This window comes from Daphnia pulicaria, chromosome 4 (genome assembly GCF_021234035.1).
Source record: "Daphnia pulicaria isolate SC F1-1A chromosome 4, SC_F0-13Bv2, whole genome shotgun sequence".
Lineage (NCBI taxonomy): Eukaryota > Metazoa > Arthropoda > Branchiopoda > Diplostraca > Daphniidae > Daphnia > Daphnia pulicaria.
Genome location: NC_060916.1, coordinates 3,953,036 through 3,972,826, shown reverse-complemented (window position 1 = coordinate 3,972,826; position 19,791 = coordinate 3,953,036). Strand labels below are relative to the sequence as shown.

General features: G+C 42.8%; 1 protein-coding gene across 1 annotated transcript in view; it reads right to left on the bottom strand.

Moving 5' to 3' along the window:
• Positions 1-19,791, bottom strand: part of LOC124337552 (homeobox protein homothorax-like) — a 70,813-nt gene that overhangs the window by 19,281 nt on the left and 31,741 nt on the right. The window contains exons 8-9 of the mRNA XM_046791580.1: positions 7,720-7,773; positions 567-715 (exon numbers count right to left, since the gene is read on the bottom strand). Coding sequence (XP_046647536.1) covers positions 567-715; positions 7,720-7,773 — 203 coding nt within the window. The remainder of the gene's footprint in view (positions 1-566; positions 716-7,719; positions 7,774-19,791) is intronic.

The following is a 19,791-nucleotide window of genomic DNA, read 5'->3' as shown; positions in this document are numbered from 1 at the left end:
CAATTTTTTTTTCGTTAATTTTTCTCTTGTTCTCTTTCGCGTGCCTCTAGGAGAAAGAAACAAAAAAAAAATGCTGTACACGAAAACAAAACAGATATTCAAGTCGCCGGCACGTTCTCTCCATAAATCACTTGTTTCGCGCGCGGCCACTTTAGCCGCATCGAGACAACAACTCTCGGAGTCTGTCGTATAATAACTGGCAACTTAAAGAAAAATAAAATAAAATAAACCATAGGGCCCCTCTATTTTTTTTTTGTGAAGTAATACGTTGGCCCCATCAAAATATCTCGACAAAAGAATAAAAAGAAGAAGAAGAAGAGAGAGAGAACCATTACGGCGTGATTATTATGATTAGTTGTGGGGGCCAAAGTATAACGATGTAGCTCGTATTATATGTAGACGCCGTAATGGCGTTTCTTTATTTTTTTTTTCAACCGGTCTATAACAGTCATCATTCCGAGCGATTGGGATCTGTACACACGTACAACAGCCGGTTGAAAAGAAAAACAAAACCCAAAACGGCCGATAGAGAGATGGAAAAGTTAAAGAAGAAAGAAGAGTCTTACTGTTAAATGCTGGAAGAGCCACGCCCTGAGGATGTTGGTGGCCACTTTGGGGAAGATGCCGCGTTTCTTCTGGTTCTTCTTGCTGTTGGAATCGTCGTCATCTTCGCCCGTGCCGTCACCGCTGCCGATGCTGGCGTTGCTGGCGTCACCTGCATCAAACACAAAATATCAAAATTATTTCTCTCGGTTATAATAATATTACGTCAGCACGATGAATTGAATTCCGTCATTAATCAACATTGAGAGAGAGAGAGTCGCCGAAAAATGTGTTAAGCCAACCGTGAAGACAACGCCGGGAGCCAATGACAAATGGAATAAATCAAAAACGGAAGCGAACAATCGTCCAGGAGGAAAATATGAGCCGCATATGCGGATAAGAGAGAGAGAGAGGGGAGAGCAGTGAGCAGTGAGCAGAGCCCTAAGGTTTTTACGAGGCAATTACTCCGGAAAGTAGCTCTCCATCCCCAAATGAAAATCTACTACACACACAATTCTGAAATGTAATATAGAAGATTGGAAAACCTCGGAGAAACTGAAAAACATGACATCATCTGTTAAAGGAGAGAATTAAAGGGGGGAAACTAGACACATAGGCGCATATAATACCCCCACGTTAGAATATATATCCAGTGAGCGCTGGCGTCTATACAATCGACCGAAAAAGGGAAAAACTTTTTCAAGGGGGTAGTAGACTGGTGTAGTCGACGGCAGAGCAGAGAGAGGGTTATGAAAAATGGGGGCGTCGGCTTTGACATTGGCCACCATTTGTCAACCTCCAGTCTCGGGACAGAGCAGAGAGAAAACCCCTGTGAACTGCTGCCGAGGGCAGGAAAAAAGAGAGAGAAAAAAAAAGACAAGAACAGAGTGAGTGTGGGTTGAAAAGGGCCCTGTCGGAAGTGGCCTAGCTCTTTTCACTCTGCCGTCTATACTAGACTCCCCCGAAAAGCGTTACGCACCAGAGGAACTAACTTACAGGAGAGGGAAGAGCCTTTTCTCATTTATTTTATTTGGAAAAAATCTACTAGAAGGGAAAAAGGCTTTCAGCGGCAGCGTGTTCGCATTCTCTTAAGCTTCGACTTCCTCGGCTGCTGCTGCTGCTGCAGTGTGATTACGCAACGGTCGTTTCATCTCCAATGGAAAGAAGGGGGATATGGAGAGAGTGACCATTAGGAGCCTCTTTACCACACGGGTCCCCCTTCATTTCAAGATTGTGTGTCTGCAGCAGCAGGAGCAGGAGTGGTCGGGAATTGCGTGACGTTTTCATGCCGAGATGATGAACCATCGCGAGCAAATTGGGGCTCTTTTCTTTCGAGAAGACGGCAGTCAAACTTAATTACAGACAGTCTGCTGCTGCGGGACGTAGTCAATGGAAGAAAACAAAAAAACAGTCAACGTACTACGTCTATAACACTGGGTATTAAAATAATCATATCAATCTCTGGTTTATTGGCCGAGAAACAACAAAGCAGGTACGCTGTAAAAACGTCGAGTTTACACACACATCTCGCCAGCAGTACTATACTACTACTCGGTGTGTAGTAGTAGTGTGTAGCATATAGAGATGTGTGTGTATATAGCCGGTTTGTGCAATCATCGTGCGGCACAGCAGCAGCAACTATAGTGCGCGCTGTTTCGACTTAAGTGTTTGACATTTATGGCGGAATAATTCAGACCATTTTCCCTGCCTCTCGACACACACACCTCCTTGAGCTCCTCCTATCTCGTCCATTCGAGATGTTGTTGCTGGTACATATATTATATACACACACACACACTGTGCGTATTATAATAAAAAAGAGGTCTAGTGAATATAACCATTCAACGGGAAGCGAACGAGCCAAAGAGTAAAAAAGAATAAAGTGGGCACTAAAACAACCAACAACCAACAACAAAAGATCCCAGGGTATATGTTGTATATAGGAAATGAGCGCCAGACACAAAGTTTTTTCTCTTATTTTTTTCTTTCTCTCTCGGCCATCTGAAATCCGATCAACGCGTTTATATCGTCGCGTCCCTTATGGTGTGTTTGGAAAGGAATAAAAAGTAACTCGAATATAAATATTACGAACCCGCTTCTTATAACTTTGGGAAGTGCGCAAGGCCTATATAAATGCACATGATTCTTTGATGTTTTTGCATAACTCATTGATTTGAATTTATTTTTTTTTCTTCCCCACTCGGCTCATTCTTTTATTCATTTCAATATCAGCATGAAACAAACGTCGTGTATAATTTCCCGTTTTTTTTTCTTCTTCGGGAATCGCCGCCGCCGTCCACTCGGCGCAAAATCTCCTTTAATGTATGTGAGCCTCTTTTTTCCTTTCGGACAAGAGAAGACGAAGAAGAAAATCACGGAGGAAATGTGCGTGGAATTATAATCGTGTAGAGATATGTTTATAAAAAAAGAAAAAGGAAAAAAACATATTCAAAAAAGGGAAGAAAGGCCCAAAGGACCGTCGGCGAAGCGGGAGAGAAGGCGCCGCTCCCCCGCGTAGCTCATTTGAAGGAGAGAAAAGAGCCCTGAACTCTCCACACAGCGAAAAAAAAATAAGAAGAAGACTTTGACTCGAATCTCGTTTTTATATAAGATGGCGTTCACATGTTTTTCAATGTTAAAAAAAAAAAGAGACGGATAGATGTGATAGTAAGTAAAGAAAAGAAGGGGAGACCGCCGCTTCTTCTCTGTAGACGGCCTTTTTTTCCATCCTCTTTGCAAAAGGCCTCCCGCTGCGAAAAAAGTCTTGTGTGCTTATAACACACACACAGACGCACCGGTGTGTTCTGCGCGACTCCCTGCCCCTCATCTACCTCCCCCCATCCTCGTTCCATCAAATACATCATCTTTAAAAAGTCATCATTTTTTGTTTCTTTTTATTTCTTTTAAAGAAGAAGAGGGAAAAAAAATGTAATTTTTTCGTGAAAATTTTTTGTAAAATCTAAACGGGATGGATGAAATACGTCGCCTTCTATAGACATTTCATATTTATATGTAGTATATAAGCTATCATCTCTGGTGAGAAGTAATATCTGTCCATTTTCTTTGTCATCGTCAGAAATTCACAAGCCCATTTCCATCATTTAGAGGCTCGTAATATAATGAGAAAATCCGAAAAGAGTTGGAAGATGAAGAAAAAATAAATAAAAAGAGTTTTTCTTTCTTTTTTATTATTATTATTCATTTCTTTCTCTCGGGGAAATGACAGCCGTTGATTAAAGTATCGCTGCGTGTGTCTTGCTTCACTAGTTGCTGGCCGTGTCTCGTCTGACAGCGAAATATGTAGGCTGCATAAGATATACAGCGCCGCCCAGCCGCCGTATTATTATTAGACTATTGGAAAGGAGAGTGTGTGTGTCTAACAGACACACAGACACAAGTCAAAGAACAAGAAAGAGGCGAAATCAACCCGTCAGACGTCCATCTCCAAGAGAACACAAAATCCATTTCCCAGTGAATATGATTTGTGTGTGCGCGCGCGTTTCCCCGGAAGGAGGTTTTCCATCGAGCATATCCCCCCATTTGCTACTCGTCAAACACTTGACAGATTCGCGCGGTCAATCACACGTCCCCCCCATATATATATATAGGTACTCCCGTCTCTTGTTTGCATTCGTGTCCACATGTGGCAGCTCCAGTTAGGAGTTTGACGTAACGGCCGTCTTTTTCTGCGGTCTACGATTTTCGATTCTCTCACAAGGCAACCCAAAACATTTCATAAAAAGAACCGCCGAAATCAAATGCCTTTTGAATGCGCCTACAATAGGGCTCGTTAGAGATGAGTCGGGGAAAGCCAGAAGAAGAAGAAGAAAGCCAAATGAATCGGAACGGGTGAAAAGGCAAATGCGCCATTTCCGATGCGTGTGAACTACCGAACAGGAGAGAGAGAGAAACGGGGACACGCCACAGAAGATTCTTTTGCGTGGGGGGGTTCTCTTTTTTCTAAAAAATTTTATTTAACCCAAAGAAAAAAAAAGAAGCCAAGGCATCATCATCATCCAGCAATGTCGGCATTCCTGACCGACCGTGACTTCTTTTCATTTCTCGTCTTTATATTTTTCCAAGGGTGTCCCCCCTCGGTGCGTTCGTTAAGAGAGGCTACTCGCCCCGTCGTCTGAGGTGGCCTTTTATTATCCGAGATGAGAAGTTGCTGGACGCCAAGGAAAGAATGGGAGGCTCAGTCAAAAGAAGTTGCCCCTTTTTTTTCCCGATTTTTTTCCTTTTTCAAATGGGAGCTCAACACACAACGTCGAGTTGCACTGCCGACAAAGAAGCACAGCGTCCAGCAGCCAAGGGAAGAAGAAGAAAAAAGTTCTTTATCCTTTTTTCTCTCTCAAAAAACAGAATCAAGAAAATGATGAAAAAGGCGCTGCGCCGACGCATATTTCGGTTCTGTAATAACACCATCCGCGTGATGCCACGATCTTCCGGCCAAAATATAACCAAACATGGTGGGGGAAAAAAATTCCGTCCGATAAGAAGAAGAAAAAAAAAATGACAGGAATTTTTTGGGGTTATCACCGATTATTCTACAAAACAAATCAATTGATCTGATCAATTCATCCTCCCCCGCGCTCACCGGACAACAACCCAAAAAATTCTTTTGCGCCAAGTTATGAAAGAACAAGGAAAAAATTGAGCGGGTCGTCCGTCGTGATCGCTCGCTTCTTTTGACACAATGACATTAAACATGCATGCACTCACTACATCTAATATTTCCCCCCTCTGGCCCTTTTTATTCTTTTTTGTGTCGAATAAAAATAGGAAAGAAAAAAAAAGTGCCGATGGCGCACCGAGGAGTTTTGTTATTTATATAATTCCTTTGAAGAGAGTCATGATAGGCCGCCGCCGCCGCCGTCATGGCACAAGAGAAAATATCATAGAGTCTAATATTTCTTCTTCTTTCTCGGCAGAGAAGATGATGCGATGCACCGACACGCCGACGGATCCCTGTGTCTTTTCTTCTTCTTTTTTTTGAACACAAAATATATACGGAGGAGAGAAGTCACAGGAGGAACGTGTGTGAGTTAAAGGCGGCCGACGCCGAGCCATCCCGCGCATTCATTACGGGGGCTGTGCGAGACTGCGGCCGAAAAAAAACGCACGCACCGAATGCAGCAAACGAGAAAGAAAAGAAAAAGAAAAAACGGTGGGGATCGCCTTCACGACTCTTTGCGCACCGCAACGGCCTCATCATCTACGTGTGTGGGTGTGAGAAGGAGAAGAAAAAAAGGTTCGGGGTGCTTTATGATGTTAGATAATGGCCATTTGAAATGCGACGGACGTAGCGCAGCCAAATGCGTCGGGACCACGTTGCCGCCTATATACAGGGATTCCCTCTGAACCCTTTGTCGTATTTTTTGTGTGAAATGTATTCAGCTTGTTTCTCCCTGTATTGTATATATATACACGGCCAGGTGTTTGATCCCTAAATATCTATACCTGCGCGTAGGGGCGACAAAAGAGCATCGACGCCCCTGTCCTCGCATCAAATCACAACGTTTCCACATGTATAACTAATATATAATGTAATGCAGTTCGTGTACTATAGATAAAACATAACCGTCACCATCACTGTAGATTGTTGCCAGTTATCTCTCTCTCCCTCGTATTCGCACCCCCCTCATATTTTTTCCCGCTTCGCCATTCAAATTTTGAATGAAGGAGAAAAAACACGTCATCATCATCAGCTGGGGGATCTATATAGCTGCTGCTCTAGGGGAATATTCCGCACTGGTGATTTTGACAAACATCTGGTTAAGTAGATCAGCATAAAACATTCGGTAGTAGTCGCCGTAGTGGTAACTACCAGTTTTCGAAAAAAGAAGAAGCAGGAAGCCTCGACACGATTTGAAAAAGTGCTGCGTCAACTAACCTTACACTACGTTACGCCACGGTCGTATAACAAATGTATGAGCCATTTTTGGGGATCATTTATTTCGTTCTTTTTTTTTTTCTTTTTTTCGGTGGGGGGATCATGTCCATCACTCACTTTCCGCCGCCACCTTCACGGGAAAAAAAAAGAGTTTCTCTATTGATTTGAAGATGTCGGACATAACAAAATGTCGCTGATGATTTCTAAAGATTTGATTTGATTAAGGCCGACTTTTTTATTTTTTCAAAGGGCTTTGTGTTGTTTCTTCTTCGGAGGTTGGTTTTTCCAGCCCTTTAGCGTTGTATTTTTTCGGCCAGCATCATTTGACTTTCCCGCATTGTTTTCTTGGTTACTCAACAAACCGTCGACGGTGGGCAAAATGCAAAGTGCTGCTTTGTTGTTGGCTATGCTTTGATTATCTAACGAGACACCTCAGCGGGGTGAGAGAGCTGCTCGGTCGGAAATGAATTCAACAAAACAGAAAGAAAAATAAATGCCGTTGTCTTCCTAATGTTGTTCCTCCGACGCTGTGTTTCTTTTATCGCAAGAAAGACACAGTTAAGTTTCCCTTTTCTTTTTCTTTATATTTCTCAAAAGTTTCCTTGGAAATTCGGGGCTGTTCCGCAAGCTCTTCTCTCCCAAATGAATAATGTTGTCTCTTAAGAGAGAGGCCCACCAACGGAGACATTGAAGGACTGCAAAGAAGACCAAAGGTTTGAGAAAAGAAAAACAAAAGAGTTGCCTGTAGAGAGAGAGAAAATAGCCGGAGGTCTATACTGCGTCTTTTTAAACTCGAAGGGAATTAAGGTTTACCTCGGTATATACATCTATTCTAGGAGTACATCCCATCCCAATATTCTTTTATCAACGTCAACCAAAGGTGTGTGGATGTGTGTGTGGGGGGCGCTATAGCTATTACGGCGAGAAACAACAACAGATGAGTGTGTCTGACGTGACATCAACCGAGTCGAATCTGCTGGTGGCTGATGGGCAAAACAAGAAGGAAAAAGGAGAGAAAAAATAAGGAGAGCGGTTGACTAGACCGAAAAATATAGACAGGTTCAAAGTACAACACTGCGGATGGTTACCAAGACGGAACCGAAAAATTAAAGTCATCTCACCGAAGAGAATGGATGCAACAACAACAAAAATTTTCCCCTTTTGTTTTTAAAAATTTTTCGTTTTTTTTTTTAAATAGGAGCTAGATCATTTTCATCCTTTTTAAATTTTTGGGCGAGTTCAAGAAGAAGAAGAAAAAATGTTGGTGATTGACTTTTTCTTACCTGAGTAGCACCGCGTCCGTTCTTCCCGTCTCGTCCACTGGTTCCACTGTTTGCCTATTAAATAAAAGAGAAGAGAAAAAAAAAACAATTTGTTTAGAAATCGATCGCTATTTGTTTAAAAAAATACGGGAATCGCTATGGTGGTGGTTGGCTCCTTTTTATATTTATTTGCGGCATTTACACAATAAGAGAAGAAGAAATAAGACGAACGGTCGATTCAAAGTGCCTAACAAAGTCTATTGTAAAAAAAAAAATACAACAACATTTGCAAGTTTCTTATTTTGGTATTGCGGAGAGTCTCGGTATCAATCAGCTATCAAGCGCATACAAAGTATTTGATTTTGATATGAATTTATTTTTAAATTCAAAGAAGAAAAACGGAACGAGGAGTGCAGGTATTAGACATGTAGAATTGGATAGAAGGTGCGCGCTGGCGGAAATCTACACACACACACACACACACGAGGGCTTTTTTTTTTCTCCTATACACAACAGCGCATCTATAGCCTAGCTGGGCCAGAGCCCCTGCAGGGTTGCCTGACTTGATTTATGTCCCAGGTGCTTTTATTTCTTTTCTTTAGCGGCTCCTTCGTCCTCCCAGGTATATACACAACCCGAAGACGAAGAAGAAGAAGAAGAAGGAGAAAAAGCGATACTAGAGGGGAAAATAAGAAGAAAAAAGAAGAAGAAAGAAACAAACCCAAGAGCCATGGCAGCCCGAGTATTAAAAGCAAAGGGGGGAAAATAGAGATAGATAGATAGAGAGAGAGAGAGAGAAAGAAACTTTGAGAGTCGGCCATCGCTGCGGATGGCGCTGACGCAACCAATGGCCGATCACGATGGGCGTGGCTTCCATCCACTCGTGTGTGGATGCAACCGCCCGCGCGCTTGCGGACCTTGTACACGCCGAACGAGAGAGAGAGAGAGAGAGAGAGAGAGAGGGCCCCGGCAGCCCCGCGCGCGCGTCCATCAATATGTACATATATGTGGAAGATACATAAATAGAGGCGTCGCTTCTTCAACTTCACACCACGAAAACGTCGGAAAATGGCCCAACTTTTCAATCAAGACCTTTTTCTTCTTCTTCTTCTATTTATATTCACGTACACGTATCTAGTAGATATATATGTATCATCGCCAAGCGGCCCTATACGCCGACGCCCACTTTCTATTTCTCCCTCACGAAACAAAAAATAAAATAAAACTAAAAAATTCCACAAAGTTTCTTCGCCAGTTGGGGATGATGACGGTCCCTTTGGCTGAACGCGCGAAGGATGTGCACTCACAGACAATTAGTCACTCTCAATTAGTGCAAAGATCATTTTCCAAAAGGAGCAACAGCCAAACAGCAAACACACACCAAAAAAGATAAATCAAATTCCACTCCTACTACTACTACTACTACCATTACAACTACTACTCGTTTTAAATATAATTATAGTAACGGTCAAGTTCTTTTGATGGATGGTCGACTAACGGGCAGGAGGAAAGAAGGAAAAGCAAAAGAAAGAAAAAGAGAATATAAAAATCGATTGTTATTTTTAAAAGAGCGAGCGAGTGCAGGGATGGTTGACAGCTGCTCTTCAACAGAATAGCGGAAATATAAGGGTCCCTACAACACCCATTTCCAACTCGGGAAAGAAAAAAAGGTGGGCCCCGTGTGGTATGCGCAGGCACATCCGGGCCAATTGGTGACACCAAACAACGGCAGCGCAAGGGAGCCCAGGCGAGAACAAGAGTAAGCGACACGCTGCACGCACCTTTGGTTGTTTCATAATACATTTTTTTTTCGTTTTTTTCGATCCCTGTCCTATTCATTATTATTTCAAAACACTCGGTCCCATCTGCAAAAACATTTTTTTTTTTTTTTTAATTCGAAAAAATAAAATCAATTCCAAATAAAAAGAGACGTGAATAATTTTATAGGCGATGATAAATTGCCACGCCCAATATTCCCGTGCATCTATTTTTTTTTTTTCAAAAAACATTTTCTCCAACCGTTATGAATCGAGCAAATCAAATATGCAGGGCTGCATATTATTGACGAGAAAGAAAAAGTCTAGAATAGAACCAGATACATAAATAGATAGATAGATGCATTATAAGAGGGGGGTATAATATTTTTACTGGGCTCGCACATGCCATCGCCGGGGTTCGTGTAACACATCAAAAAAAGAGAGAAGAAAACGCGCGTGCTATAACAGGGTGGGGTTATGTCATACGCACACACAAAAAATGAGAGGGGTTGTGTAGGTGGGGTGGGTGTCACCGGAGCCACACTTCCTTGAATATGTGCGAGCGGCTAAAAAATATATATATATACATTTATTATATATATAGGAAAATGGGGACATTGTCATTCATTCGTGACAATCAACGGGTCTCTGGCCCACCCCCTAGCCTCCCGTTATTTTTGGAATTTTTTCTTTTTCTTTTTTTTTGTAAAGGCACACAGAGAGATAACTGACAAAGGTGTGTGGATCATCAACCGAAAAGAAATGAAAAGAAAAAATCAAGGAAGAGCGCGAGCGAGCGAGCTACTGTAACTACAACAGGTTTCGAATTACCCGCCTCTATCCAAACAGCTGCCCTTCCGATATCCCATCTTCCTTTTCATTAAATATATATCGTTCTAAATGATTATAGGTTATATATAGACACACAACAGACACACAAAACTCGGTATTAGGCTACTAGAGTCTAGGATGTGACTATTATGTATCATAAATCCCATCAGCGCACGAGGGGGATAATATGGAACAGGATGCGCGCGGAACAAATGCACACGTGCTGATTCAGCCAATTGCCACCGGATTGTTGCCCCCTCCTCTCTCTCTCTCCGTCGAGAGAGAGATAGGAAAGAAAAAAAAGAATTCGAACCCAATCAAATGACGCATTCATCATAATCTATCATCGGTATTAGTCTTCCTCTTCTTTCGTAAACAAACAAACACAAAAAAAACGAATCCCGATTTCTCCACCCAAAACCAGATTTTTTTGTTGTTGGTTTCTTTCGTCATTCGTCTACCGTTATATGCCATCGTGGAGAAATATTTCCTAATTAATGAGAATAGCTCGTTCGTCTTTTCAACTCTTCCGACAATATTTGTGTTTGCGTCATTTTTGGAAAGAAAAAGAAGAAAAAAAGAAAGAAAATGTTTTAATACTTTTGATTTTGTTTTTACGAGTCGAGAGAAATAATTAGACTAGCGCTTGTATAGTAGAGAACTGAGCTGGGGAATGCATTTGCTTCTCATTATGCAAGCAAACATTCAGGCTTGGAGGGAATCTAAGAAGGGAGAGAGAGGGGACACACATATGCTCCGAACCAGACATGCTTCTGCTTTCTGGGCTGTATATATTTGAGTTATAGATAGAGCCGGAAAATGAGAGACGGGGTAAGTTTGAGAGCCCGACTTATCGAAGAGACACACACACACACACACTACCCTACCCCATACCACACAGACACAAAACTTTGGTTGATGCTGTTCAAACTGTCGAGCCTAATGAATTTGAAACCAGCAAAGTCTAAATAGGAAGAAGAAGAGAAGAAGCCGTATAGGAGTGTAGAGCAGAGAGAGAGCCTTCATCTGCATTTAGATGAAACGGGCGTCGGGTGTATATGCTATAGCAAAACTCTAAAAGGGAGAACGAAAAAGAAAAAAAAAGGAATTCGATTTTCTGTTTTGCCGAGTCGACTCTCTCCGCACTGGCGCAAGTAATTAATTAGTGCCAGTTTTAACACTTGCGCGCGTTCTCTCTGCCCTCGCCAGGAGCTTCTTCTTCTTCTTCTCAAATAAAATGTGAAATGAAAAAGAAAAAAAGATTTCCTTGTTTTTCTTTTTTTCCTTTTATTTTTTGAGAGGAAAAAAAAAGGAACATGGCGGACTGCATCAACATTCCTGAATAAATCAACTTTTGTGCCAGGTCCTCACAACGGCGTGCTCCATGTGTGTGTGTGTGTGTGTGTGCCGAGCTGCCTTTCACGTCAATTGAAGATGCACCCATCACATTACGTATGCAGCCGCATTACCCGGGCTTTTTGCTTCTACTCTCACTATTGCATTCCTCCTAAAATATTGCACGGATTTATTCAAATTCGAAGAGGGGGGAGCTATTGCCCAGCAACGGTTTTTTTTTTTCTGGGAAATATTTTGAAGAAATAATTTATATTTAAAAAAAAATACTCTTTTAAAATAAACAATAACAAGAGTGGAGCGAAAAGGAAGAAGTCGAAGAAGGAAAAATAGACGAAATAATAATAACATGAAAGGCGCGCATCTCTTGCGTCATCGCTCCAATTCGGATCGACGAGCGCCGAATTCATCACGATCGCTATCGGTCGTCGCGTAGTGTAGATATTCATAAGTTATGGTGAACCAAATAAATCAAGACGAGTCGTGTCCGCAACGGAATAGATATATCTTCAACCCATCGATATCGTTCCCTATATAACTGTATAACCGCACCACACGGAATATATCAAGTGAACAATCATCTCTCTTATAGAAAAAACAAAACAAGCCGCTCCAATTTAGAATATTGGAAAAACCGGAATCAAATTTTCTTTGATTTGCCGACCATCAAGAAAAATTTGATTTTGATTCTCCCCCCTTCTATATCTTTATCAAATGTTCTCTCTCTCTCTCTCTCTATCTTGTCTGTATATCCAATATTGGCGGGCTGTGGGGTATGGAAGGGACCGGGGAAATTTCCTCTGCCTCCGGAGATATGATAGGGCTATACTTGCACGAAAAAGACGACTATACACCCCCGGCCAGCGGCATGGTATTTGGGCCAGCACAAGGATAAGACTTGGTGTGTGTGTGTATATCTCCCAATGTCTAATCCCTCCCTCTGCGGTCCCTACGCGAGCGCTATCTGGGCCCACTAATGAGACGGGCTACGCTCATCCCGTGAGAGAGAGCGAGAGCTAGGAGAGATCTCTGATCTTCTTCACCAGAGAGTCTTGCACACATCTATTACACTATAGCGCAAAAAAGAAAAAGGGGGTGGCCGTAGAGCCCCCAAATGTCCAGTGTGCCGGCACAGAGTCCAGCGAGACTCATCCATCTTCGGTGTTGTGTGTGTGTGTGTGGACTGGGCGCGCGCGCGCACACAGCCCAGGGACACGCGCCCAGGGTCCCCCCTTCTCTCTCTCGATGCCCAGCACACATCAAGAAGGGGTGGGGACACAGTGAGAGACCCAGACATCGATCGCGCACAGCTCTCTCATGTATAAATATAAATAGGAGATGTAATGTATACTATGTACGAGCGACTGCTGGCCCGTCTAAGGGGACGACGACGTGCATATTCCCAGTGACCTATGAGTTGTGTTTTCCTCTCTTCTCTCTTCTCTTTCCATGTGAATCATAAAATAAGAGGAGGTAGTATATATAGTTTGAATAAGCCAAAGTTCGAGAGTGAAAGAGAGACTCTCTGGCTACTTTTTCTCCGTTTGGTGGATTCGTTTCAAAATGAAATCTCTCTCTCGCAATAGATATAAACATTGTGAGTTTGTTTGTGTGTGGCAACTTTTTTTTTTCGGGAGAAAAAAAAGAAAGAAAACGACCGGACATTTTGGCTTGGTAACGGACTCTACGGGACGTACAACAACTACACGGCAAACACACAAGTGTTAAATCAATGTCACACGGGGAGGGAAAGGGGGGGGGGGATGGTCACTGCTCCCACCTCTCCCAATCTATACCTTTATATATATTTCGGTGGGTCCACCTCCTCTCTCTCTCTCTCTCCCCCCGGAACTTTTTATATATATTTCCATCCTCCTTTTTAAATGGCCGGTGCCTCCCACATCAATTGCTCTCAACGTGCGTGATTGAACCTACCGGGTAACAACAACAACAGCAGCAGCAGCAGCCAGCCAGCCAACCATTTTTATTTATAGCGCCCAAAAATCAAATACGCGCAGCCGCTTTTTTCCCGTATTCTCTCTGCTGGCCCATTAGATATTCAGTTATTAAATTCAACTTTTTTTTTCTTTTTCTTCCGTGTGTGTGTGGGTATGGGACTTGTGCAGTAACGGATTCTGTATATAATATGAAGGTCGAGAGAGACTATCTATATATATTGAAGAGTAGCAGCTACTACTATTGGTATAGCGTGCGGGCAAACGTTGCCGCTACACGGACGAAGACGGGAGAAAGTCATTGAGACCGATCGTAAAAAAAGAAAAAGAAAAAATGTTGGGCCTCTCTCTCTCTCTGTGGGCCGTGCATCATCCAAATTGGACGGCTGTAGTTGACGCATGCACTTGCTTCCTATAGATATAAATATATACTATAGTCGTTATTGTAAGTACACCCACAGAGAGAGAGAGCGAATATATAAGGGAGGGGTAAAAAAAGTAGCGACCATTTCCGCGAGACGTCCATTTTCAGAAAAGGAAGAGAAAAAAAAACTAGCTGCTTTTCCCCCCCTTGATGGCTCTTTTTTCTTCTGGCCAGTCAGAAACACAACTGTTTTTCAGTTGGATATACAGCTGCTGCTGCTGCTGCTGCTGCAGCACCCCATTCGAAGGAGCCTTCCAACAAAGGAAGAAGAAGAAGAATCTTTTTAGTTTTTTTGGCCTTTTAAAATATTTATTTTTACGATTATTCTGATGGCTTGTTATTTGAATCGATAATCAGTTGTAAGAAAGTTGAAGGGTCGACCGCGCAAATGGGAAGGAAGAAAAGAAACGAGTCTATTATAGAATAGATATACACACGGCGCCGCTATATTCGGCGGTGGTGGGGTTCATGCAACGGCCCTGTTTGACTGTTTCCCTGATGGCCCCCGCGTCGTCGCAAACGAGCGTTTAACGACGTCGGGATTTCGCCGCCGCTTTTTGCTTGGCTGCTACACTGCTGGTGCTGGTGCTGGGCTGGTGGTGACGTGAGGATCAATGGCTTCCACCTCCGTTTGCTCTTTCTCTATTCACAGGGCCCCCGCCAATCCCCGACGCTATACAAGAGAAACGTGAAAGGCGTACTCAACCACCCGGCTTATTTAAATAATTCACTCCCCGTCAGCAACTAATAGATTTAAACATCTTCATTCGATTTTCCCCATGTGTACGTACCGGATTTTTTATCCTAATAAAACAAGACGAACGAAAATCGATCGAGTTCAAATCAACTCAAAGATAATTCCCTTTTCCGCAGTTAGTATTTAATATATATTATAGTAGCCATTTTCCTTTTTTTGTGTCTGTGTGTTAGCCTCCTCCTGCACATAGTTGCGTCTCTTGTCATCTCATTTCTCTTCATTTTTTTCTGTCTGAACGACACTGAGAAGGGGGGGGGGGGGGAACAACTAGACAAAAAAGGGCTTTGCTGCTCGCTGCTGTTCCTCCAGAGAGAGAGAGAAGAACTTACTGTGTATAGAGTAGGGGAGAGCAAATGGGTATAGGATATGAGTGTATGTTTCTTGTGCAATTCTCTCTCTTTTTTTTCCCCATTCTGAAGCTAAAAAAAATAAAATAAAATAAAAGGATCCAGAGAGACCAAGTCCAAAGCAATGGCAATCTGTCTACTGTCACAGGGGCAGCTCATGCAACCGTCTCCCATTTTCTCTGTCTTGTATACCATTATAAGCCCAAAGCCCCCCATCTCCTTCCATCCGACGAAGAGAGAAGAAGAAAAAAAAGGCCCATCAATTCTCTTTTCTCTCTTCTCTCTCTGCAATGTATTTCTACTTGACTTATTCTTTTTTTTTCTTCTTCCTCCCCCGACATTGCGCGCACAGTTGCTGATACAAGAAAACACATTCGAAATACAAGAAAAATGACTTTAGACTTGATACAGATCCAACGTTCAGATTTCCCTTTTTCTTTGTCTGTGTGTTTTTAAGGAAGAAGAAAGAAACTCAAAAAGAACGAGGGTAAATAATCTTGATGAATCAGCCGCTGCATGTTGCCACTATGCATTAGACTATTACTAACTGTTATAGTTGTATACTCCTCTCCCAACGAAATGCACACATGTAGTATATATATTTTTAGACAAGCTAGGCAGCAGCGAGAAAAAGAGACAGAAGGGAAAACACAAAAGAGTTCATTTCCGCTTGCTGACGTTCCTGGCTCTCAACAGTTTCAGTTAGTAAAAAAAAAAGAGAATTTCCTTTTTATTTTGTATTTATTTTCGACTCGACTATTTTCATTTGGGTACGCGTATTTTCACGGCTCTCTCCCAGAATGAAGATGTTGAAGGATAAATAGGGGGAAAAAGAAGGGGGCCAGCAGAAGAAGAAGAAAACTGGGATCTCATCTCCGGTCCCGTTTCTTCTCCTGCTCTCTTTTCAAATGCTCCAGCAGCAGCAGCAGCAAAAGAGGAAATGGATGTTTTCGGCAAATCGAGCCCACGACCTCTGACAGTTGCCCAGCAGCAATATCGATCCTTGATTCCGCTAGTAGATAGCCATTAATACTGTTACACGTGTGCCATGTAAAAATGATTCACATCAAACGCCGGGACGACAAAGGGAATCTCCTTTTCTTGTTCCTCCTATCCAATTTCCCCAACAGATGATGAATCATTTATGTGTACCCAAGTCTATTTTTATTTTTTGGTTAGAATCTTTTAATATCCGGCAGAGATAACAACGCAGCGAGAAAAAAGAGAAAAGAGTTTGTGTAAAAATAAAAAAAAGAGTTTAGATGTGCAATCAAGCCGAGAGTTAGTCGCGACCCCCATCGCGCGGCGAGGTTGCTCATGATCTGACCTCGCGGTGACGTGACGGTTTCCGTGCTCACGGCCGTACATCAACTCCTCCTTTCACCCTCACTTAATTCCATCCTTTAAATATTCAAAATTCATTTCGACTCAAAGTTAAAAAACATCCGATATTGCAGTCAACCAGCCAAACTCAAACTGGTGTATACATATATTATTATTATTATTTCTTTGTGCGTGTGTGTGTGTGTGTGTTTGCCAGTCTCACATGGAACACGACTCGCCCTCCTCCCCCTCGGCTGGCCTGTCACCCAATGACTGACATGCACTGATGTTTCTACAAATGAGATTCCTCCCCCCCCCCCCCTTCAAAGCTCTTTATTCCGTAATCCGTGTACTATGTTGTGTTTTTTTTTGTCGGCGCCGGGCTTCGTACATCAGGAGGGGGGGGGGGGAGGTTTATTCCCAACATTAGAACTCGGAAATCCATGAGAGAGAGAGAGTCAATCCACCAGGCAGGCAGAAAATGACAAACAGTTAGACGTCAGAGCATGTGAGAGGGTCCGTGTTATCGATCGGGAAAATGTGTGTGTGTGCAGGTCGTCCAATCAGCAGCCGTGCATCCGCCATGTATATACCCTACCCCTACTACTGCTGTACTGCTGGAACACACAAAAGAGCGTCCGGCGCAGTTAAAAGCTGTCGATCAGCGCATCCGCGTGACGTTGCACGTAGAAACGACGCCATACGTCACCTATCAAATGCTCGTGTCGGTTTGATAGTGCAGTGCGCAGGATCACCACAGCACCAGTGGCTCTCACCTCCCGCAGAGACGATGGCAAGCGATTCGTCCACGGCCATCCAGCCGGCCGGAAGAGGGCGGAGGAAACAAAATAAAAAGTTTCCTTTTTTTCTTTTTTGGGTGGAGGATCATTCCAGGATTATTACAGAGGGACATCTCGATACGTAATAAAACGTTCCGCAAAGCGTTTCCAGAATTGTGTGTGTGTACATGAGCGTAATTCAATGGGTCCAGGCATCATACAACACAACAAACCAGCCACTGGGATTTGCTAAGAACTTTTTCTTCCTTTTCCTCGGCATCTTTGCCATCAATGGCATCCCCGATGATGAGCTCTTCCTTCTTTTCTACATCGTCAAACTCTTTTTTCCCTTTCTTTTCTTTCTCAAAGTTTTTCTCCTTTTCTTATATTACTCCCGAAGCAGCAGCAGCTCCGCGCCATCCGGACTTGACGTTGACAAATGACCACTCGCCTTCCTTCTTCTTCTTTTCTTTTCTCTTCTCTCCCCCCCGAAAGAAACTCTATGTCCTCTTGTGTTCGTCGTTCGTTCCTTATTTCTTCTTTCTAGCCGAAAAAGAAAAAAAAATGTTTCCCTATGCACAACTCTTTTTCGTCGTCCTGTTGTATGCGTAACCCCCTCGATGGCCATTAACAGCCAGTGGAGTATAGGAGGTTTAGGTTATGATATTCGGTGGAAGAAGAAGAAGAGGGTCTTTTGGAACTTGTAAGGAATACATCACTCTTGATGGATTTTGATACACACACATGTGTGTGTGTGTAGAGGAAAATAAAGAAAGTGGAGGGCCTTTTTTTTCGTCTCTAGTGGGGGAACGAGCGCGGTACCAATCAAAACATCTGGCAAGCGCTCACGACATTGGACAATCTCTCGGCGAGAGGTAGGAGAAGAAGAAGAAATCTAATATAAAGTAAATGTATAGAAGGAAATGGAAAAAAAACGAAACGAAAAATTCTTTCGTCGATTTCTCCGTCCAAGAGGAAAAAGTCCCACAGACACGTCTCTCTCCATCGAGCCGCTGTGCTGTGTGCGTCTGTCTATATGGGGCTGGAAAGAGAAAAAACAAGAAGAAGAGAGAAAAAACAACGGAAATTTGGCTAATTTGAGGGTTGAAGGAAATGGAAGGTTACTCTCCCATGAGCTCTCATCATCATCGCCGTTCTCCTACAAAATAGTTGTACGCTCCATTCAGCGTGCCTACAGTCCATATTCTATCGGCGTCGTTTTCTTGCGGTTTTCTCTTTCTCTCTCTTCGGCGGCGCTGTGCACGACTTTGCTCCTCTTCACCATATCTCCTCCCACTTCACCTCGGCAACTACACCGCAACACCACCACATACATATATATACACCTCCTCCTACTTTGCCCTCCTTCTCTCTCTCTCTCCCCTCTTGGAAAAAATAAAATATAAAATAACCTTCTTCTTCTTCTTCTGTTTTTTTAACGACGGCAGCTTTGGTAGACTGCTTGGCGTCGCCCGTTCCTATTATCCTCAAATCGACAGAAAATGCCGAAGCGGCGGACAGGTGTGTCGTAGCCATCGTCGATCGGTCGGCACACGCAACAAGAAAAAACAAGACCACACCAACTAGAAGAAGAAGAAGTTCCCAATGAAGGAAAAAAGAACCTTCAAAAAATAGGGGGAAGAAGAAGAAAAAAAAAACGATCGAGCAAAGGGAATCACCGCAAAAGGCAACGTCACGGTTCAGCCGAGCGTGGATCTCATGGACGTGGAGTAGTAGCCGGGAGGAAGGCCTCCTAGCTCTCTTCTTCCGTCCAGCAAACTCACAGCAGTCGTCCATCGGAAATGCATTTCAACTTCCTCCGTTTTATTTGATTTCCTTCTTCATCAAGACAAAAAGTTAAAAAAAAAAAAAAAAGTTTTCTCTTTTTTTCTTCTTCTTCTCTGGCCGTTACGCTCGTACGACTGCGCATTTTATACTGTCCGTCTGATTTTTGATTGCGCGAGTAAAATATTGATTCGGAGATATATGTGTGTACAGAGTCAATCTCATTACGCACCGTCTGGTGAAACACACAACGGGATGGTAATCGCAACAACATGGGTGGTCATTGTTGTTGCACAATCTTTTTTCCTATTTTCGTTTCTTTTTCTTTTAGATATTTGCTTCTTTTTCTTCTTCTTCTTCGTCTACTGATTTGTTGATAGCCCGTCTTGGCGTGACCAAACGGACCCAGCCCTACATGTAAAAAAGAAAAAAAAGCTGTTCCATGCCATACGCCGATTCATTTCGTATGGAAACGGACCGAATGAATCGGATCGGATTTTTTCATTCCGTGAATCCCGCCCGGCACACCATACATATATATATCTCTTTCCCATCTCTTATCAATAGGAAACAAATCCCTCCGTTGGTACTATATACAAGGAGAAAAAGGGGTATGCAAGACGCACACAAGTCTTGATTGCTTTTTTCTTTCTTTTGGGAACGCTTCTTCGCCACTGGCTATTGGCTCCGGCTGAAGCATAGGAGGAAGAAGAAAAAAATAAGAAAAAAAAAACAAGAAACAACAGATTTATGCTTAGACACTACACAACACACAACAACAA